The following is a 23,749-nucleotide window of genomic DNA, read 5'->3' on the forward strand; positions in this document are numbered from 1 at the left end:
CACATGCAAAGAGCCAAAAAAGAAATTCTGATAAATCACCATATTTTAATGTCTCTAAAAGAGACCACACTTTCACTTTCATATATATACGCACGCACGCACGCACGCACGCACGCACGCACGCACGCACGCACACACACACACACACACACACACACACACACACACATTAAACAAAAATTTGGTGATACCTGCCATCACTGGTGACATACGAGTTCTTCACGCACCATGATCACAGTCCTTTTTTGGACTGCTTTAAGAAAACAGAGACTATCGCATCTGATGGATTCACACTGGATATTGACCAAACATAACCAGTAAAACCTCTGTTAATAGAACAGCAGGGATGTCTTCAGTGTTTGATTTTTTTTTACCCACAACTTATTTTTGTTCACAGCTGATTAACACACTTTCATTCTGAGATGTTGGCTGTAGACGTAAAGAGAGGTTTCGTTGATTATTGTACACCATTAGGGCTCCAGCCCTTTGTTCGTCTCACTCCGGGGCTGGGTTGATGGGTGGTAGATTTCGTTGTTTAAAGTATTGGGTCACCTGCTGAGGAAGCTCTGCCAGGACAGACTTGGCAAGGGTCTCCTTGGGTGCCTGGTAGAAAAAAAGAGCAAAGAATCATTCAGCTGAGAATGTACACAGCTGATGTGCTGGGAGTTGTGACGTTCCACTCAGTGAATGCTAACAAATGCAGCTTGGCTGATGATGTTTGTACTCCTGGACCACCAGGGTCCACAAGGGCTACTTTAGCCCATCCACATATAGTTCGCCATCCAATGTTCATGCTCCACCATCACCGCCAAGCAGGTGAGATGGCCCAGTGCCCCACCCGAGGAACCAGATTCCTACCTCACCAACGCAGCAAACACCATCCAATCCAACCAGTTTCATCAGAGTCATCAGCCACCACCACCTCCTGTATTTGGACTCCAATGTGGGGATTTATCCTGCTGCTGATCAGGCCAGATGCCTTCTGACAGCAATCCCCCTGAAGAGTTTACATGTCAAAAACTTTGACAGACATATCACATGCTGCAATCAACAGGTATCTAAACTTCCTTCACTTCTGTAGTATGACTAAAATAACACAATTTTGTGTGAGCACATCTACTTCCACTTCATCAAACATTTCAGTCAGGGGATGCCATAAACCAACTGTTTTTCAAGCAAAACACTGCTGCTGTGAACCTGGCCTGTTCAAAAACCAACACCAAAAATAAATAGCTGGATTCAGATTCCAGAATTAAATCACTCAGTGTACAGTAATTGAGATCCAAGCGACACAACACATGCTAACATTCTTCTTTCACCAGCTCAGTAAGGACACGTGTCATAGATCCCACAAACAAACAATAATCTTCTTCTTTTCTTTTATATTCACTATATTATATACACTATATATTCACTACCTCTCCTCTGGACATGTCCAAACCATCTCAGTCTGGCCTCTCTGACTTTATCTCCAAATCCTCTAAGATGTGCTGTCCCTCTGATGTACTCCCTCCTGATCCTATCCATCCTGGTCACTCCCAAAAATAACCTCAGTATACTGCCACTTCTCCTAGACACTTCCATACCTCCACAGGTATATCATCAGTGCCTTTCCATTCTTCATTCTCTTCAATGCCCTCCTCACTTCATCCTGACTAATTTTTGCTACTTCCTGGTCCACAACAGCCACCTCTTTTAGTCTTTGTCCTCTTTAGTGTTTGGCCTTTGCTACCTCTACCTCTCAGTAGTGGGATACTGAGAGGACTGAGGAGAGTAGACAGGAGTACAGGGAGATGCAGCGTAAGGTGAAAACCTTACAGGAGTACAGGGAGTACAGGGAGATGCAGCGTAAGGTGAAAACCTTACAGGAGTACAGGGAGTACAGGGAGATGCAGCGTAAGGTTTTCACCTTACGCTGCATCTCCCTGTACTCCTGTCTACTCTCCTCAGTCCTCTCAGTATCCCACTTCTTCTTAGCTAACTGCTTTATCTGTATGCACTCCTGTACCTCCTCATTCCACCATCAAGTCTCCTTATCTACTTTCCTTCCAAATGACACACCAAATACCCTCCTACCTGTCTCCTTGATCTTGATCTTCATCTGGAAGCCCCTCCTGACCACCCAGAGCCTGTCTTAACTCCTTCGTGAAAGTCATGCAACACTCTTCTGGGCTTGCACTAGGAGCTAGTATGACTAAGCCACTATGGCTCACTGTAAAAGAGTTGAGCAACCCACAAAAAGCCATACTCTGTGTACAAGACAGTGGTGCAGCGCACGGACGACAAAAGCTCATCGCGGGGGGAATACACCCCCCCCCCCGAAAGATTTTTTAGAAAATGGGGTTGTTTTCATGCATTCTGGTGCATTCTGAGGGCAAAAGCTTCTGTTCAGTTTACCTACAAAAATACACTAAAGTCAACAGTTCAAGCTTCACTATGTTTATTTCTATGCTACTTTATGCAGGTATAAATATGAGATTCAACAATTGAAAACTTGCATGTGAAGATAGTCATACAAAATATTACTCAATGTTCACTTGTAAGTTTTACTTAGACAAGAAGACATTTTAACTTTGACTTGGAAACTTTGATTTTAATAAATTTGATTCTTGGTATTACTCAATGTTTACTTGTAAGTTTTACTTGGACTAGAAGACATTTTAACTTTGACCACCACCATCACCATTGGTATGCCATACACATCCTCCAGCTTCGATTTCTAGCTTCAGACTCATCACTCTATTTGACACTCTTTTTACCTCGAGGACATTCCTAACAAACTCCTCCTTCAAGATAACTCCTACTCCATTTCCCCTTCCTATCTACGCCGTGATAGAACAACTTGAACCCTGCTCCTAAACTTCTAGCCTTGCTACTTGTCCACCTGCTCTCCTGGACAGACAGTATGTCTACCTTCCTCCTCTGCATCATGTCAACCAATTCTCTACCTTTTCCTGTCATAGTTTCAACATTCAACGTCCCTACTCTCAGTCCTATACTCTTGGCATTCCTCTTCTCTCTCTTTTCCTACAAATACACACTTTCCTCCTCTACTTCTTCGACCAACAGTAGTCCAATTTCCACCGGCACCCTGTAGGTCAACAGCACCGATGGCGGTCATTGTTAACTCGGGCCTCGACCGATCTGGTATGGAAGTCATGGGCTTGATTCGCATGTTTACTTGGCAAAGGTTTTACGTCAGATGCTCTTCCTGGCACAACTCTTTGTATTATCCGGACTTGGGACCGGCACAATAAGACACTGGCTTGTGCCCTCTCGCGGCTACATTCCACCAACAAACAATAATAATGTTCACAAACAACTTTATGAGAATGACAGAAGTTTTTAATGTTTGTCTTAAGGACATTTTGACATTTACAGGAGACTCTTAGTTGATCCAAAGTGGACTTTCCTGTCCAACAGTCCGATCCGACATCACATCCAAAGCATTTTAGAAGAATACCTGAGAGATTCTTCAGGTTTAGTTGATTGAAAATGTCAGCTCTCGTCTTCAGCTCTATGAAAAATCAGTCCAACTTATATTTTATATTGAGGTGTGAATCTTCATAGACATGCAGGATTCCAGCTTTTTTTCATTTCAATTTCTTTATGAACCAGCTTCATATGATTTTGGATGCGCTCCATATTTATTTATACTGCTTCTTTCAGAGGACCCTACAGGCGAAAGTTTAAGAACTTCTGCTATGAAACAAGCTATCTTCCGACGGTTGGGTCAAGGAATCATAACTTGTTTGTTTAGGCAGGATTTTTTAATTCATCATGAACTCCTCTCATCTTTCAGCTTGAAAAAACAACAATAAAATGTCAAGTTACATCTGCTTCAGATACTTCAGCAGACATCTTTGTTTCGTGATGTAACACAGAGGCAGTGGACATGGTCAAGGTTTGGTCTTGTCTGGATGTGCCTGTAGACGTGTTGGAGGTAGTGAGCCTTCCTCAGACATGGGCTTGCTTCAGTCAATTCATCTCTGTTTTTTAAAAATGTTTTAAAGCAAGTCCATGTGTTCTTTAGTTGTTCAGGAGAACAAAACATCTCGGACTTACTGTGAAGGTCTAGAAATTCTGTGTCGATGAAAAAAACGTCCATTGAGGTGGGGAGATCCTGAGTCACGCTCATTGTTTTGATGAACTCTTCCTTTACACCATCAAATTTTTTGGCTCACTGGGTTCCCAGCGTTCTATAGACGTTTGTGTTTTGTTCTTAATATTCAACATGTTTGAAAACCAGTGCCTTCTGTTCTACCAAAAACTACTGATGAATCACCAGCAAACATACTAAATTTATGAAGATAATAATTTGTAGTGATGGTGAAGTTTGTGTACCAACACAGCTCGACATCAACAGTCACTAATTATTGTTTCCTCTGTCTCAGCGTCATTTTCTCTTTTCCTCTCTTTATCTGTTGCTCTCTCTCTCCCCCTCCCACCAACAAACTGGAACGAAGCCAGTAAATACTTTCATTTCTCCCACTACAGAGGAAGACATCTTGCCCACCAGCAGCCCACGCACGCACACAAAATGTACATAATTGAACAAAATGCCTCCTGTACGCATCATGCACACATGCAAATACAAGTAAATTCATGTGCTCACATCCAGCTGGATGGACCTAGCTGGGACCTGTGTAGGGTGCAGTGAGGTCACACTTAGGTAATATAACATCATCTGATGAGGTATCTGGAGTTACAACCACATTGCAGTTCAGGTGAGTATATTTAATCTTTCTAAAGTAGAAACATGTTGGCAGTCATGTTGATGGTGGAGCTAAACTCCACTGTTTGCCTCACAATTCTCAAGTAAAGCATGTGACCCTATGTAGAACACACAAACAGAACACACAAACAGAACACACAAAGACAGTACACAAACAGAACACACAAATAGAACACACCAACAGAACATGCAAATACAACACACAAATAAAACACAGAACACACCAACAGCGCACAGAAACAGAACACAAACAGACATAAAACAGGAAACAAACAGAAAATATAATCGAGTGATGAGAAGTCAACCAAACATCACACACCAAGAAAACAGAACAGTCCTACTGACAAACTATGGTGTTTGTGTGTGTGTTTGTACTTCCCTAATCTGCCTCAAAGTGCTAATAATTCAAATGATATTTGAATCATTCAAGATTTAAAACTGATAAAACTTATTTTCATTATTAAAAGTGCTTTCATATAGCTTATTAATGCCACATGTGTCTTAACTCATTCCTAAAAGTCATGCAACTCTTCTTTTTTCAGCTTCCACCATTTCGTCCTCTGCTCTGCCTTTGCCCTCTTCATCTTCCTCACCACCAGAGTCAACCTACACACCACCATCCTATGCTGTTTGGCTACACTCTCGCCTACCACTACTTTGCAGTCACTGAACTCCTTCAGATTACACCGTCTACACAAGATGTAGTCTAGCTGTGTGCTCCTACCTCCACTCTTAAAGGTCACCCTATGTTCCTGCCTCTTCTGGAAGAAAGTATTCACTATAGCCATTTCCATCCTATTTGCAAAGTCAACCAAAATCTGTCCTTCTGCATTCCTCTCCTGGATACCAAACCTGCCCATCACCTCCTCATCACCTCTCTTTCCTGCACCAACATGTCCATTTAAGTCAGCACCAATGACAACTCTCTCACTTCTAGGTATGCTCTGCATTACTTCATCAAAGTCCAACCAGAACTTCTCTTTCTTCTTCAGCTCACATCCTACCTGTGGAGCATACCCACTAACAACATTGAACATCACACCTTCGATTTCAAGCTTCAGACTCATCACTCTAACTGACACTCTTTTTACCTCGAGGACATTCCTAACAAACTCCTCCTTCAAGATAACTCCTACTCTATTTCCCCTTCCTACCTACACCATGATTGAACAACTTGAACCCTTCTCCTAAACTTCCAACTTTGCTACCTTTCCACCTGGTCTCCTGGACACACAGTATGTCTACCTTCCTCCTCTGCATCATGTCAACCAACTCTCTACCTTTTCCTGTCATAGTTCCAACATTCAACATCCCTACTCTCAGTCCTATACTCTTGGCATTCCTCTTCTCTCTTTTCCTACGAACACCCTTTCCTCTTCTCCTTCTTCGATAAACAGTAATCCAATTCCACCGGCACCCTGTTGGTGAACAGCACTGATGGAGGTCGTTGTTAACCCGGGCCTAGACTGATCCGATTTGGAAGTCATAGGATTAATTTGCATATTTGATTTGGCAAAAGTTTTACGTCGGATACCATTCCTGACGTAACCCTCTGTATTTATCCGGGCTTGGGACTGGCACAATAAGACACTGGCTTGTGTCCTCTTGATTAATAGTTCCAATATTTGTGATGGAAAACATTGATTTTACGCTCTGTTCTGAGATTCTGGCCTTGATTCACTGGGTTGAACAGGCAAATAAGGTTCCTCATTCCTGGAATCTCGGGTACCAAATGAGAGGAGGAATATGCGATTAAGAACAATCATGATCTTTATATATGCATGTGTTTTTTACACATTTACATACACATACATTATATCAATAGAGGAAAGAGTTCATCCAATGTGTTTGGATATTGTCAAGTGAGCAGCTGTCTTCTTTTAAGATGCTTGTGCAGACATGTATCGTGTATGAAGATGAGACTCATTATTTTTATGTGTGAGTTTCAGCTAAAATGAAAGGAAAGGTGTACAAAACTGTGGTGAGACCAGTGATGTTGTTTGGTCTAGAGACAGTGTCACTGAGGAAAAGTCAGGAGACAGAGCTGGTGGTAGCAGAGATGAAGATGCTGAGGATCTTCATGTTTTTGGAGGTGGGGGGAACCATTAGAACCCGGTGAGAAAATGATGTTCAGTCAAGTAAGTTAAAAATGCTGAACTAGGGGCTGTTGGATTTCTCTGTCAAGACTGAAGTTGTCTCAGACATCATGAACTATAAATGTTGATTTTAACTATGTTAATGACCTGAGTTTGAACGCTTTCATCCCTCCATCAGTCAGTCACAGCTGAAGAGCCTCTCGGGTCAGTCCTATCACTTATGAGTCAGTCTCCAAGGATCTACAGCAATATTTAATGTACTTGTCTCTGGCCCCAGTCCAACCTCTCCAGGTTTGTCAAATTTAGGTCATGATTGATTGTTTTCATACAATCTTTCATACAATTTTCTTTAAAGTACATACTTTGTTCCTGTCTTTTCACTGAGGAAAGGACAGGAGACAGAGCTGGAGGTAGCAGAGATGAAGATGCTGAAGTTCTCTTTGGGAGTGACCAGGAAGGATGGAATCAGGAATGGGTAAATCAGAGGGACAGCACATGTTAGAGGTTTTGGAGATAAAGTCAGAGAGGCCAGACTGAGAGGGTTTTGACTTGTCCAGAGGAGAGATAGTGAATATATTAGTAGAAGGATGCTGAATTTTGATCGGTCAGGTAGGAGGTCTAGAGGAAGACCGAAGAGGAGGTTTATGGATGTAGTGAAAGAGGACATGAAGGTAGTTGATGTGAGAGAAGAGGATGCAGAAGACAGGGTTAGATGGAGGCAAATAATTCACTGTGGCGACCCCTGAAGGGAAAAGCCGAGAGGAGAAGAGTATGGGGAAAGGTAAGACAAGATATAAGATGGTTTAATATAAGTTTGGGGAGGGTTCATAAACGTTTAAATTACTGTAAATAATAAAATAAGTAGTTTTTTCTGTCTGTTAAAGCACTTTGAAATGTCTTTTGCCATGATTAAGCGCTTTATAAGTAAAACTTGATTGATGACTGATTGATTACTGTAACTGACCAAATGCCACTTAATGACACACAATAACTAGAAAGAAGAAACTACTTTTCTTTGTGACAAACCCATCTCATGGTTATGATGGTCTAATCCATGGCCCTTCAAATAAAATTTTAGCATGCTTTTTTCATTTCTTTAACCATCTGAAATCAATACTCACATTACGGAAATCCCTGAAGGGGACAAACTGCACAATGTCCCGAACGGCCTCTTCTCCTGTGTTGGACCTCAGAACGCTGGCGTCACCGTCTAAAAACTCCATGGCAGCAAAGTCTGCATTGCCGACACCGATGATGATGATGGACATGGGTAACTTAGACGCCTGTACGATGGCATGACGAGTTTCATCCATGTCACTGATGACACCGTCGGTTATAATGAGGAGAGTGAAGTACTGCTGCAGAGGGGAAGACGAACCAATGGCAAGAGACAGAAAAACGAGTAAAAATATGTCACCGTTTTTGGTCATGTTACAGCCAGACCCTTCTAAAGGAAAATGTGTTCCAATCATGTTTACACTGATACTACAGGAAATAACTGTGTTGTGGATGCAGAGGAGCAGATGAGCAAAATACATACATATACATACATATTAACAGCAGATAAATGAAAAAAGTAAAAAAAAAAAAAAAGATACTAATGATAGGGGATTTAGTGAGAAGGGGGCAAGAGACGGAAAAACCCTTGTGAGGAAAAAACAAGAAAATATGAATGTAAAGAAACATAGGAGGAACAGATGAAAAAACAAACAAGGAGATAAAGCCATCTGGCTTTAGTGTCATACTGGAAAACCCTGAAGTATGTTGTCAGAGAAAAAACTATTCTGTGTTTCAGAATAATCTAGGTCTGTGTCTGGATCACAATCTGGATTGGTGAGATTAAAATCTATACATGGCATAGCCATCAACATGTGGCTGAGATTACATATGATTAGCTATTTGTGTTAACAAGCAAATGAACATTTATACGTAATGAACTGACCAGTGAGTGTATGTAGTGATTCATGCTGAATCACTTTGCCAACAGCTGATAGTGATTCAAAAGCCAATTCAAAGCCGAAGACTTAAGCACTCAACCTGAATTTAATCTATACTCAATTTTTGAAAAGTAAACGTTCACAGTTACTGGATGTGATGTGTTTCGATAGAAGGCAGATGATATGTGGACAAATAGGATGTGCATCAGTTTAACATACTAGACTGTGACATGAAAGACAATGAGACTTACTAAAAACACGCACACATACACACACACATGCACACACACACAGACACACACAGAGGGAGGGGCTGAGAAGCCTGTCTTTTTAATGTGCTAACAGCAGTGCTCATTAGAGAATCATTATCACACAGACAGACAGGGTCGCTCACTGATCTGGCCTGTGTCTCTGCAGCTGTGTGCAGAGACACTGTCACACAGTTTGCACACACACAGTCACAGTTTGTAATCGCAGGTTCTCTCGTTATCTGAGAAAAAACACTGAGCTCAGATTCCTGCCCCCTACAACCTATTCAACCACTTTTCCCATCATGCACAAACCACTGTAACCAGTATACTAGTATGTAAGCTACAACCAATAATCTGCAACATTTTCCTTAAAGAAACAAGTACAGTTCCCAGACAAATACAATCCTTTGTGTATTTCTTTCAAGTATTAGTTCTCTGCAGGGTGACAAGGTACAATTAAGGACAAAAAGCTCTGTGGGAGCGTAATGATACCCAGCTACTGCACGCTTTGGATTTAGTCAGGAGAAATACCACTGGATATATACACATGGGAGATCTATACAGTTTGGTGAAAGTTGGCATGTCTGATCTTCTTTGTATGAATGATAGAATCATGAGTGCTATGGTGAAGCAGTGGTTAGCTGGGTTTCTAGAGGGATCAGGGTTTGAATCCATTCTGGGCTCTTTCTGTGTAGGGTTTGCATGTTCATATTGTGCCTGTGTGAACGTTCCCTGGGTCTGGATGTTACAATTTTTTCCCATTTAAAACCTGTCAGTCGGTCAGTCAGTCATCTTCAGATTACCACCGCTATATCTGCCGCAGCGGGTCACAGGGAGCCGGAGCCTATCTCGGCAGCATAGGGCGTTAGGCGGGGGACACTCCGGGCACGATGCCAGTGCATCGCAGTAAAACCTGTCATAATAAATGAAATGGTGAGTAATTGTGAAGTAGGATTTGCCCATCGTTGTTAATGCAAATGGATGTTTGTCTGCTGATATGTTTGCCTTTTAATGAACTGGTGAACTGAAAAGGTCTTCATCTCCACATGACTGATGTCAACCAGGATAAGATGCAGCCTCCTGCAACATCGCAAAGGATAAGCAGTGTGTATGGATGAAGGGAATATCACATCCCTGTGGGACTATCATGCCGAGCTTCAAAAGTAGCGTAATTCCTAACCTAAGTCTAGCTGCTTATAATTTTGCTGCCTGCAGACTTTAGTTACGCGTCAGTCCTGTTTATGCTCTCGCTCATCTTGTTTAAGCTGCAGTAGTGTCGTGCTGCACATTAACAGGAATTGAAGCGGACTAGATAGATAAATATACTTTATTTATCCCAAACTGGGAAATTTGAATGTTACAGTAGCATTAAAATATAATAGAAGACAGAAACAGGGAAAATATACATTGAAGAAAATTAAGACAATAGGGAAAGGAAATAATAATAATAATAATAATAATAATAATAATAATATCCAAGCATGGCAGGAATTAAGTTATAAATAAGTGTGGCATACACAGGACCTAATGAAAGCCATACCTAAAATCTCAGACTGGTGAAACTCTGTCTGATATTTTAAAGCTGTTGTATAGAGCGATGGCTTGTGACAGGAATGACTTCCTGTACCTGTACTTTAGACAGTGGAGCTGTAGCAGTCTATTGGAGAAGGAGCTCTACTGTCCGTCCAGTGTGTGGTGGAGAGGGTGAGTGGGGTTATCCATGATGGAGTCCTCCACTCCACCACAGCCTCCACAGTGTCCAGACTACAGCCAATCACAGAGCCAGCCTTCCTTTTAAGCTTGTTAAGTCTGTTGGTATCGCTGGCTCTGATGCTGCTCCCCCAGCAGACCACGGCAAAGAAGAGTACGCTGGCCACAACAGACTGATAGAAAATCTCCAACATCTTGCTGCATACATTAAAGGATCTCAGCTTCCTAAGAAAATAGAGTCCACTCATCCCCTTTATGTACACAGCATTGACGTTGGATTTCCAGTCGTCTGTTGTTGATCTTCACACCCAGGTACTTGTAGTCCTCCACCTCCTCTACAGCCTCTCCCGGGATGTGGATTGGTTGTGGCGTGCTCCTCTTCTTCCTGAAGCCGATCACCATCTCTCTGGTCTTGCTAACGTTCAACCTCAGGTGATTGGTTCCAGCCCAATCCACGAAGTCATCCAACACAGCCCTGTACTCTCCCTACCTCCCCTCACTTATATACCCAACAACTGCCGAGTCATCTGAGAACTTCTGTAGGTGGCACTTCTGTAGGAGTTGTACTGAAAATCATTGGTGTACAGTGTGAAGAGGAAGGAGGACAGTACAGTCCCCTGAGGCTCCTGTATTACTAACCACTGCCAGAACAGAACAGAACAGAACACTGCCCAGACGGACAAACTGTGGCCTGCCTGTCAGGCAGTCACTGATCCAGGAAACGGTGGAGGTCTTAACACCCATCCACTGCAGCTTCTCACACAGCAGCCTTGGCTGAATGGTGTTAAAAGCACTGGAGAAATCAAAGAAGGTGATTCTCATAGGCTGTGTCCACACGATGACGGATTTTTTTGAAAACGTAACTTTTTGAAAACGCCTCGAAAACGATTTGCGTCCACATGACAGCGTTTTCAAAAAAATCTCCGTCCACACGTAAACGCATCAGTGCGTTTTTCGAAGACGGTTATAAGCATGCCAAACCATGTGGTGGCAGTATTGAGTCAAATTTTATCAAATAGGAATCCTCTGTGTTTTGTCGTCACAAAACGCCTACAAGAATGCTGCCATCAACAAGGTTCGTACATCCATCCTAGGCCAGCGTTTTCAAAAAGTTGCGTTTTCGTTCCGGATATCTGCATTGTCGTGTGGACGGAAGGCGTGTGCACAAAAAGTTCCGGCACCGTGTGCACAGTGCTTCCCCCACCATCCAGCTGCAAATGGGCTCTCTACAGGAGGTAGATGATGACATCATCAACTCCCAATTGGGGCCGATATGCGAACTGTAGAGGGTGTAGCACAGGGGTATTCAATTAAAAGTCACGGACGTCCAGTTATTAAAATTTTCCTCCTAATATAAGGTCCGAACCCAAGTCCAGTTTGTGTCTTGTGGTCAGCCCCTATGTCCATGTTTTCAGTTATTATTAGTGCTGTCAGGTGATTAAAGAAATTAATCTAATTAATTACAGGATTTGTAATTAATTAATCTAATTAATTGCATTTTAATCCCATACCTGCTGAAGGTCCCCAAATAAAGAATTTAAATTCTAGGATATTACAAAACTGTAGTGCATGACTAATAAAAAGAATACACCAAGAAGAAAAGATTTTTCACGCTCCAATGGATGTCCTGGCCGGAGTGGGACTCGAACCACCGATGGCTGGCCGATCCGTCCACAAAACAATTGCTCTACCACTGAGTCACTGTACTGTGTTGGTTCTTTTTATTAATAAACTTTCCGCCCAAAGATCCAAGTGGGCTTGTCTTGCTCTCCTGTCTCATGTCCATCTCTGTTGTCAGTCAGCCTGCTTTTGACTAGTGGCGTAGGTACAAAGTGACGTGCCACTGCAGCCTGCGGGTCACTCAGTGGGCCAAATTTAAAATGTTTACGCATTGACTTGCCACTCACGATTAATTGCATTAATTTGCAGTGTAAGTAATTAATCTAATTAACTCGTTACTCTGACAACCCTAGTTAGTATCAATTTTAAATGCATGATAATATTTAACTGAGTGCACAGCTGGCTCTTTTACTATAAATAAGACGCAGGCAAATAAATTTAAAGCCTTTATGTTAGATTGAAGAACACACATAAACTTCAGTATTAAAAATAAAGTGAAAACAGAGCTAAATAACCTTTTTTTTCTCATTAATTAAGGAGGTCCCAGCCTAAATAACTGAAGGCCTACTTTTCAAGTAAAAAAACATTAACATCTTCAGAAAGCATAAATAAAAAGTGGCTCTTTCAGGGGGAAAATCAATCAAGTTTCAATCAAGTTTTATTTATATAGCGCTTAATCATGGCAGCAGACATTTCAAAGCGCTTGATGCAAAAGAACTTTCTTCATGAGAGAAAGGGGCATGAGAATGGCCTTACAGTCATTTAAATCTTGGCTGGAATGGACTTTAAGCTCTCCTTGACAACTGTCCCATCACCAAAAGATTTTTATTTTGCCCCAAAAATCCACTATGCCTTTATTGAATATTTGTTTACGGATTTTGCTTCATTATTTTGTCCTCAGCTCGGACTTCAGCGGATAACTTTGCTCCCTGAGCTCCCTGTGGTTTTCTTCATTCCCGACCACACGTCCCTCATGTTGTTCTGCTGGAGTTTGGCCTCCAGTTTCTTCCTGTAGCTGTCCTTACAATCCCTCAGTTTGTCTCTGAACCGATGACCGAACCGATGCACAGCACTGATGCTTCCTCCACCTGCAAATCTTGTTAGTAGCCAATACTGCTTTGGTATGGCGAGACTACAGTGCGCCCTCGCCGAGTCGTTGGATTGCGACTCAACCTCATCGTGGATTTTGGTCAGCAGTCACGTGATACCGTACACACACTCTTTTGGCTGACGGCATCCGAAAGTGCGCTTGTTCTGTCAGTCTCGGACTGTTGTGAGACATAAAAGTGCTTAAAACAGTTGTTAAGAGTGTAGGAAAAGATAATTCAGATAGAAGGTGGTTTAATATCAGTATGGGGCGGGTTTATACATGTTTAAATTACCATAAATAATAAGATAAATAGATCGCAATCTCGATCGCGAATTCCTCAATTGTGTGTTGTTCCTGGAACGCATTGACTGCAAAGACTAAGGGTGCACTGTACTTCTCTTCCTTCCATTTCTTCTGAGGTCTGACGTTTAAAGAAAAAAAAAAAAGACAATAATACTGGCTAGATGGGATTTTTCCAGGTCTTATTGGGGTTGGAACCCAGAGCCCTTGGCAAGCACTAACTACTGTCTCAGTCTGCGGCTCAAAGGCCTGAGTAGCTAAATGCTCTTATGTGGGTCCATCCTCAAGCACCAGAAGACATCACATATTTTGTTATTAGAATAGTCTCCTAGCAGCCCATTCAAATACTGTTCATTAAGACCTCTGCATCTGACTCCTGAAAAGAACAGATATGTACATTATTACATGAATGGGAGTCAGAGAAATTAACAGATAGTAGAGGATGACAGAACACACCATGTCTCTGGTGACTGCTGAGTTCATTCAGAAACCTTTTTCACAAACAGTTTGTGCAAGGCTGGCTTAAGTCTCTTCCCTATAACGCCTTTGTTTAGTTCACACTGACCAGGACAATGATTAAACTGATGTGGTGTGTCAGTTAAAGGAGTGTGCAGACATTCTGTGAGCAATGGAAGAATGGTTCTTCCATCCGAGGAACCAGCAGCATCAGGACCTGTTGCTGGCTATCTTATAATATACAAAGTGTAATGCACAATACAGTACACAGTTTTACATAAACATTAAACAGAAAACACATATAAATCCATTTTGATAGGTGGAAGGGAGCTTTAAACTGTCCTTTTTGACTAGATTGTGAGGTCATCAGCAGACACTGTAGCCAGCTGCCTTGTATTTCTTGGTGGGGTTTTCCCAATGCCATGTAAAGAAAATCAAGTCTCACATTTCATGTGGAAGTTTGTTGGTCTTATAAAAGTCCTATAAAAAGGTTGATATTTATGTCTCCACCCAAGTAATTTGTGCTTTGGTTGCTTGATTTGAAAACCTGTTGTAATCTGAGTGATGTACGTGTCTACTGTATGTGTCTACTGTATGTGTCATGATGTGCTTTTGCTTTTCCGTTATGTAGTAATGTACATTTCATTGATAAGACTCCTATTGATTTTGAATTTTTATGTCTTGATTGATTTCTCATCAGCATATGTGCACACAGTTTCAGGCCCCCTTGTCCAGAGCTGCTGAAGAGCTGATAAAGCCATACAAACCACGTTTGGCTTTAGTCTTCCTGTATTTTTTATTGGCTCAGTTATTTTAACATATTCTACCTGATTTGCCTTGTCATACAATGGTTTCTCTTTCTCCAGTTTACAAAAAAAAAAGATCACGCGAGCTTCTTTCTTTTGTTTTTTGGCTACCTGGATTAAATTTTTAAGCTCTTAAAAAGTTGATGAATAGGCTTTTTCCTCCTGATGTTATTACCTCCAGAGGCATCATAAAGGTGGGACAAGCTGAAACACCATTACCTCTGTTACATCGCACCCAATGCCTTCACACTTCTAACAAATGAAGGTGTAATGGACCCGAATGAAGAAGAAACAGAGATTGAGGATGTTTCCCTTTCTATTATAGCCAAAAAGGTGCGAAATGCTTGGTCAATGTCTCAGCTAATTAGGAGTGTTAGATGGATGATAACAGGACAGAAGTTGTCACTCCTGTCTGTCATCCCCCTTCTTCACACGTTGGTCAACATGCCATGGCTCTGAGCCAAAACATAGCTTGTCCAATCAGCCATCCAGCTGCTCAGGGTACAAACTGTCCTGGCAGGCACTTGTAACGGCTCCAAGCTACTGCAGTAATGGTAGCATAGATATTCTTACAGAGAGCGTTTGTTGTTTGAAATTGTAATCACACCTTGTTCTGTTTGGGGATGAGCACTTACAATAGAGTGAGGGTGTCTCGGTAGTTCGGATGGAAAAAGATGATTATATGAGCATAAACATAACAGCCACAGAGTTGGGGAGCAGAAATAAAACAAAATACCACAAGAGAGGGATCAGGGAATTGGACAATTGCTAGCGAAACATTTGGCCTTTGTGTTCTTAGATTTTCCTTGTAGCAGAAAATCCTTGGGGAAAAAAGTGGAGTGGAGATAAACAATGGTTGATGTCACAGAAGCTGCATGGGTCCACTGAAACTATGTGAACTATTGTGTGTAGATGTGTCAATACAAACTTTGAGCAATTGCAATAAATAGTTGGTTTTATTTATGACATGAGTCACTATTAGGTATTATTTTTTATTAGTTGACACAATAACTACAAAACCCATGTGAACCCCAGTCTCTGAAGAAGAGTTTAGGGAAGACACATGCAGACAGGAATATGAGCATGAGTGATTGGCCTGTAAATTTGTGAATGGCTTCTTTAATGTATTTTCTTTGTCTTATTCTGCTTTAATGACTTAAAACCATAGAGGTAAGTCGCCACCTACCGCTGCTTTCTCTTGCTGAAGCGCCTGAGCAGCAAAACGTGCTACATGGCTGATAATTGGAGCAAAGTTTGTCGGACCATAGAAACGGATATGAGGGAGACAGGCGGAGTAGGCCTGGGCAATGCCTTCCACACCTACAAGACAAGGAGAGAAAAAATGTGATTCTAGAACCATAGAGATTTTGGCAGGGTGATGTGTGGCAAACAAAAACAGCACTTCTACATTTATTTATTCATATTTCCAAACTGAAATGAGAAAATTTAAAACAAGGACCAGACACTCATGTATACATATTGATATTCCTCATAAGGTAGTTTACACTCCGATATGTTACATGACCAGAGGCAGAGAGTTCAGTTAAAGGACTTAATGACAAAAAGCGTGAAACAGCCAAAAACAAATGAGAAGAACCAGACTTGAATCAAACTTGAATGAAAATACTGGGATCACAAGGGTGAGGTTCCATAAAGCTGAGAAGGTTCCAAAAAATTGGACATGAAAACACAGCTGATATTGACTGGTCATCATTTTGTCATTAGTGAGAAGTTCCAGAAAATGTGTGTTATGTTGAAGATGAAGTTGAAACACTTTTTTCATGGTGTCACTATGACAACGAGCTACGCTAAGGTGTTACTGTCCTCTAAAGGGAAACAACCTCCAGAGAAGAACCTGATAACAAAGCTGAGCAGAGCTTAGCGAGCTATGGCCGAGAAGCACCACGAACACCACAGACTACATGCTGAACACAACAGGAAACAAAACAATTTAAAACAATTGTCAGATCAGTGAAGATTAATCATCTGAACGATTAATGTGTCAAGCTTCAACAACCAGATGACCGAACATGTGTCTCAGCTCACATAACAAGTGTAAAGACCAGAAGTCATTATTACGTGTCTACGCGTTGCCATAGTTCTATTCTGTCTGCCCATGTCTGTTTGACTTAACCCTTGTCAGGATCTTGCATTGTATTTTATAACAAGGCATCTTACAGCAGTCAGTTTGCAGTCCTCTGTGCAGGGTTTGCTGTTTATGTGAGAAATGCTTTAGAGTGCAGCAGACTGTATTGTCCTCTTTAAAAAAAGTTAAGCTGTTAAGCTCGTTTTTACAATTTGCACTGAAGCAATTCATCTGCTGACCTTAAAAAGAAAAGGTGTTTGAGGATGATGATGTCATAATAAGAAGCTGAAAATATTATTGAGGAGGCACACAGAACATAATGTTGATGCAGGTTTTCTTTAGCAGAGGGCTGTGTATAAATGTTCCTTTTTAGCATAACCTCCTGCCTCTACCAGGCTAAAACATGTGTTACACAAGCGCCTTCTGAATCTCACAATTGTGTCCTCAGCGGGTGGCTCTCAAGTTGTTTGTATTTGTCAATAAACCCATTTGCACCCTGCACATTTCAAATACTAATGGTGCAGTCACGCATCCAAATGCACCATGATGAAAAGAAAATCTTACTTTGTGGATCAAAACTACAAGATATTGATAATTTAAAAAATGTAGCCGATGTGATAATTAGGAATTTTTTGCTGAGGCTTTCTTTAAGTTTTGTCTAAAAAAAGATGATCAGCTTGTTTGGATGTGGCACCCATCCTGGGGCGCTGCTCACAAGCTCACATCTCTCAGTCTGGCAGTTCACACATATTTTGCAGACTAGGGATACGTTTACATGTTTATCATCAATAATCTGATGTTGGTCGGTGTCAGTTCTGAGTTCTGAGGAAGCCTCTTGGATGAGAGGAAAAACGTCTTAAGGCTTTTCCTACAAGCGCATTTGAAGTTATTCCACTGTTTCTACTGTTGGAAATTGCTAATTTTAGTCATTTATTAATTTCCCTGCAGTCACACTGGCTGACTGCATCCGGGTGTGCGCTCCGTTCCGAGACACAAAAGTGCTTTAAACAGTTGATAAGAGTGTACGAAAAGGTAATACAGATAGAAGATGGTTTAATATTAGTATGGGGAAGGTTAATAAATGTTTAAATCACACGTAAATAATAAGATAAATGGATCGCGATCTCGATCGCAGATTCCTTAATCACGTGTGGTTCCTGGAACCCATTAACCGCAAAGAACAAGGGCGCACTGTAACCACTTTTATTTAAGTACGTGTCTGACAATCTACCCACCTATCCCTTTGAATAAACTCACTTCAAAAGTCCGCCCAACCAATTACGGCGCATCTGCCAGAAGGAATCACGTGAACAATATGGTGTAAGTGTAAGGCATCGGGCAGCGAGGCTTTTTGTTGCATTTCCGCCTTTCATCCACACAACCACGCAGCTATCTGGGACGAAGTTTTTTGAAAACGCCAGGTCTGCGTTGTCGTGTGGACCGAAACTTTTTCTATCCAGGAGGAGGAGTCTCCCTGAGACGAAAAGCACTGTGAAGTTAGTGTGTGTGCTACCCGTGTCTACATGTTCACACAGAATGGACGGAGTTAAAACCAGCTATTTTCTGACGTATAACAGCTCCACGTCCAAGACGCGCTGATAAACATGCAATGACAGTTGGATATTTGTTCGTCTGTTTCTTTCTTCATGAGTCATAAAGTTTAGATATTTATTCATAATTCATTCACGTAATGAGAAGTGGAATATGAGCTAGCATACATGACATCCCCGTGTCTCACGTTGTGTTGAAGCAAAAGCTTGGCTAGCATCAGTTGGCTATTGTTTAGCTGGAGCTCTCCACGTTAGCAGTGTAGCGTTAGCTTCATAGAACAAGGTAGCTATTTATTCCTGTCATATGTTTGGTATGAAGTCTAATATTATTGTTTATCGTGGAATATCCACGGGTTCCCGCTAGTATGATTAGAAACAAGTACTATACTTTAGACTGAAATAAAAAGCTAACTAAATGGTCTTGAAGCTTACCGGCAAATAGTTGCACAAAAGACATAAATGAGACAAGACGGTTTAGGGAAATTATTAGTGGAATAGAGATAATAACGGAAAAAAATTGCCATGTTAATGACGACTCAAGTGCGAGTGACGGTTCTGTTGGTTCTTGTCAGTATAAAGTCACATTAGGTGGTAACAATGCATGAAAATGTTCCTCTCCACCGACTGCAGTGACTCACCTGAACAGAAAGGGTTGGTGGGGTTAAAGTTGATGGCAAATTCATGTGACACCTGAGAAAACAAGACAAGCAGAGATTAACTTCACATCTTGATACCTTCCAATACACTAAGGTAGTGTTGAGGAATCCAGTCCATTTCTCCTACAGTTTCTCTATACAAGCCTCTCCCTGTTCACCACTCTCCTTTGTCCTTTTCATCAGCTCAGTGTGCCATGGCAACACAGATGGGTTGACAGTTACGTAATCATGTGAATATGCATGTATAATGCTTACAGATTTATCTGTGTTTGTGTGTGTGTGTGTGTGTGTGTGTGTGTGTGTGTGTGTGTGTGTGTGTGTGTGTGTGTGTGTGTGTGTGTGTGTGTGTGTGTGTGTGTGTGTGTGTGTGTGTGTGTGTGTGTGTTTGTGTGTCTGTGTGAAATATATTTTTGTGTTTGCATTTGCGAAGACCCCCCTTCTTCTCCCTCATACAACTATACATACATTTGTGTCTGAGACAAGCACACACCTTCCAGTCTGGTGGGAGTTGAGCTCCAAATCCCAGAGCAGGAAACATTTTGTCACTGAAGAGGAAACCATGACAACAGATTGGAATGTTAGTTAAACCTTTTTTACATCCAAATTCAACAAGCTGGTTTTACACCACACATTTAAAGACCTTCACAGAAAAAACGCAGAGCACAAATAGAATTGAAGTCAATATCGTAAAAACAGAAAGTATAGAAATGGTATTTTCATCAATACTAATTATAGAGGGGGAGAAATAAGCTGTTTAAAAAAAAACAGAAAACAAAAGACTCTTTAAAAAATATATGTTAAGAAAAACATGTCTAGCCTCATGTCTTCAGTTCGATCATGATAATGTATTGACCTTACCTCACTGTTTAAAAACAGTTTTTATATTTTAACAATAGATTTAAAAGCTTTGTGTAAAATTAAAAATTAAATTTGTTGTTTTGAAACAAAAGCAAGAAATTTGTATTTACATAAATCAAAACATCGTCCAACAACTGAAGTTAGCATTATTTTAAAATACATTTGTGCTGTTTATGTTTTGTTGAAATAAAACACCGATGATGTTTCATTGACAGACTTGTTGTTATCATAATAAATAAAAGTTAGTGAGACTATAATATTAAGATGTTGAATATATTGAATGTTACTTCATTTGTAAATGAGATTTTGTTCATGAAAATGCATTTTGAAATGAAAAGCACACAGCTCCATTTCCTTATATTTGACTTCAAATTGGCCTTTTAAGTAAGTAGCTGAAATTAAACATTTAACTTTGATTTTATCACAAATCGATTCTACTTTTTTAACCATACTGTTCACATTAATGCTTTTATTTGTTCACATTCAACGGTTTTCATGTCTGTAGTAATCAAGCATGTGACAGCAAATGACCTTTGGATTAATAGTGGTTTAAAGTTTCAAGTTAAACAAACGGAGGGCTTGCCTTTTAACAAAAATCAGATATGTGTGTTGTAACCACCAAAAATCAAATTAAAGCTCTGTCCAGTGTTTCTCGGGTAGATGAAGGGATTAAGATGGACATTAGGGAATCATAGTTTAAATGTTCCTGCATTGCCCACAGAGACCAATATGGAGATGAAAGGGAACTCATTTCTTTGCTGCTGGTAACTTCTGTCCCAGTGCCGAATTATTTAGAAAAACTTAGAGGTTTATCTTGCACCAAACCTCTGTTGGATAAACTCCAGGGAAACACTCAATGGGCACGAATGGAGATTAAACCTTGCAAATCCCGCAGTATCTCCATTGTGATAGGCCATCTCACCAATGTGAGGTTCCATGTTATCGAGCCAATACCAACAGTTCTGGAGAAGCCTGTCAAAAGCCTTGGGCACCGGTACAGCGCAGAGCTCAAGGACTTGAAGCAGTTGGAGTAACTCAAGCAGGATACCATAAGTGGCCTCAAGCATTTCAACAGCATGGTTATGCTGGAAAGCTGAAACTCTGGTGGTTTCAGTTCGGGCTGCTGCCCCATCTCATGTTGCCACCGTCCATCTATGAGATCACACTATCCCATGCCAATCGGCTGGAGAGACTGATCAGTGTGCTAGTGAGGAAGTGGCTTGGTCTGCCAAAATGCCTTAGTAGCATAGGTCTTTATGGCAATGGAGTCCTATCCCTAGCGATATCAAGCTTGGTGGAGGAGTACAAAAGTGCCAAATCCAGGCAGGAGATGACTCTCACTGAATGACTCTCACTCGGCAGCCATGTGTCAGAGGCGGTGCTCCAAACCTAGCAACGGGGAGGAAATGGAAACCATCTGCAGCAGTTGTGGTGGCAAATACTGCTCTCAGACACTGGGATATCGTGGGGCATAACCAACATGGTAGAGGCGACCTTGGATTGGAAGCAGCAACATCCACTTGGAAAAAGGCTACTCCAGCTGAACGGCACCACATGGTGGTGGAGGAAGTGTGCCACCAGGAGGAAGCAGCCAGGTGTGCCACAGCAGTCTCCCAAGCCCAGCAAGGCCGCTGGATGAAGTGGGAGAGCACGGATATGAACATCACATGGAGCGATCTGTGGAGCATGGAGTCCAACAGGATAAGCTTCATCATCAAAGACACATGCCTGCCCTAACTAATCTACATGTCTAGTATGGAGAGGACTCAGCCTGTCCCCAGTGCGCAGACCTAGCACCCCCAAAACACATCTTGGTGGGTTGCAAGGCTAGCCTAACACAGGGAAGATATACCTGGCACCACAACCAGGTGTTGAAGTGCTTGGGTGCTGAGTCAGAGAGCAGAAGGGTAACCACCAATGCCATGCCTCTAAACCCCCAGTCCACCATCCCACAAAAAACATCCTTCGTTCGGGAAGGGGAGGAAAGAGGGGCCAAGTAATTTCTTCTGGATCCAGGCCCACTTGAACGCAGCCCAAGACTGGGAAATGTGTGTGGACCTCAACCAGAGGCTCACCTTCCCACCCAAAATCGCAACAAGCAACCCTTACCCTGACCTGGTCCTCTGGTTCAAATGCTGCCGACATGTCTTCATCGTTGAGGCAACCATCCCATGGGAAGATACCATCCATAAAGCATATGAACGTAAGACACTGCTATATGCCAATTAAGCAGCTGAGGCAGAAGGGCAGGGCTGGAACGTGAAGGTGTGGCCAGTGGAGGTTGGCTGTAGAGGCTTTGTAGCAAGGTCCACCACAAGTTTCCTGAAGGACGTAGGGATTAGAGGGCAGGCTCAACAGAGAACTTGCGAATGCAGCAGAACGGAGCAGTCAGTGGCTGTGGCTGAAACGTAAAGATGCAGTGTGGGCTTCCAAATGACCACGTGGTGTCACCATCTGCCACACACCCAGGTCTGAACGTCCTGTGGTGGGCCAACCTCAGCAGAGGGTGTCTTGTTGTAAACGGCCGAAACACCCAATGACATTGGGGCAAATAACTAAAGATGTGCCAGGCTGGCGGCACCACGTGGTCATCACCAAAATTGTTGCCAAAGTGCACCCCATCCAAGAAGGCATCTCCATCTCCTCCAACAAAGGTCCAACTGATGTGCTGAATATTAGGGATCTTTAACATAGTCCTATTAAGAAGTCAAACTATGAGATAATATAAGCTTATTAAAACAAAACACAACAAATCAACAAACCATTTCTTAATTTCCCCAAATTCCCTAAATTTTGGAAATTTCCCCACTGTGGGATTAATAAAGGAATATGCTATCCGATCTTATCAAACTAATCTTACAAAGTCTGTCCACCGAACACTGAAACAAGCAAAAAAGCTGCACAAGGAACTCACGTATCGTAGTCCTGTATGATTTGTCCCACAGCTAAAATGGCAGCCAAATACTCATTGCTGCCCAGTGGGTTAATGTAATGGAGGGAGGATGGTTCTCGAGGGTTCCCGTTAGATGCTGTGAAGTCAATACCAACCTGTGGAGAGACATTTTATGAGCTGAAGATAAGATGATATTTAAGAGTAGAAAACTGTGCCCCATGGTGAATGATGCAGAATCATCTCCAGTAATGGGGGGCAGGTGATCACAGACAGCGTCAACAAACATAAAATGTAAAACTATAAACTGTATGTTCGCTGTTCATGTTACACATCATGCCCTGGAGCCAAGACAATTCCCTGTTTGCCTTTCCAATAAAAGTTTGGTAACCATAGATTAAGAAACAAAATAAATAATCTTAATCTCCCTCTTCAGAAAGTGACTATGTAGCAAATGATTATGTGTCCCCTGTATTTAACACAAACTGCAGGTTTGACATTATTACCCAAATTATGTCTTTACTTTAGAGAAACTAGCATTAGAAGTGTTTCTGTCAGTCAGAAGTTACAGCAAATCTGATGGTTCAATAAGAAAATGCATACTATGGGGGTAACAGTCAGTCAGTCACTCATCAACAGATTACCACCGCTGTATCCGCCGCAGCGGGTCACAGGGAGCCGGAGCCTATCTCGGCGGCGTGAGGCGGG

At 41.7% G+C, this 23,749-nt stretch overlaps 1 protein-coding gene across 3 annotated transcripts in view; it reads right to left on the reverse strand.

The window, feature by feature from the left end:
* Nucleotides 1-216: 216 nt before the first annotated feature.
* The window catches only part of cpne2 (copine II), an 88,293-nt gene continuing 64,760 nt past the window's right edge, over nt 217-23,749 (reverse strand). For all 3 annotated transcript variants that reach the window (XM_068312281.1, XM_068312278.1, XM_068312279.1), the window contains 6 exons: nt 23,066-23,199; nt 19,784-19,838; nt 19,276-19,327; nt 16,188-16,321; nt 7,953-8,189; nt 217-603 (listed from right to left, as the gene is read on the reverse strand). In XM_068312281.1, the coding sequence (XP_068168382.1) occupies nt 496-603; nt 7,953-8,189; nt 16,188-16,321; nt 19,276-19,327; nt 19,784-19,838; nt 23,066-23,199 (720 nt within the window). In that variant the 3' untranslated portion in view covers nt 217-495. The remainder of the gene's footprint in view (nt 604-7,952; nt 8,190-16,187; nt 16,322-19,275; nt 19,328-19,783; nt 19,839-23,065; nt 23,200-23,749) is intronic.

This window comes from Antennarius striatus, chromosome 4 (assembly GCF_040054535.1).
Source record: "Antennarius striatus isolate MH-2024 chromosome 4, ASM4005453v1, whole genome shotgun sequence".
Taxonomy (NCBI): domain Eukaryota; kingdom Metazoa; phylum Chordata; class Actinopteri; order Lophiiformes; family Antennariidae; genus Antennarius; species Antennarius striatus.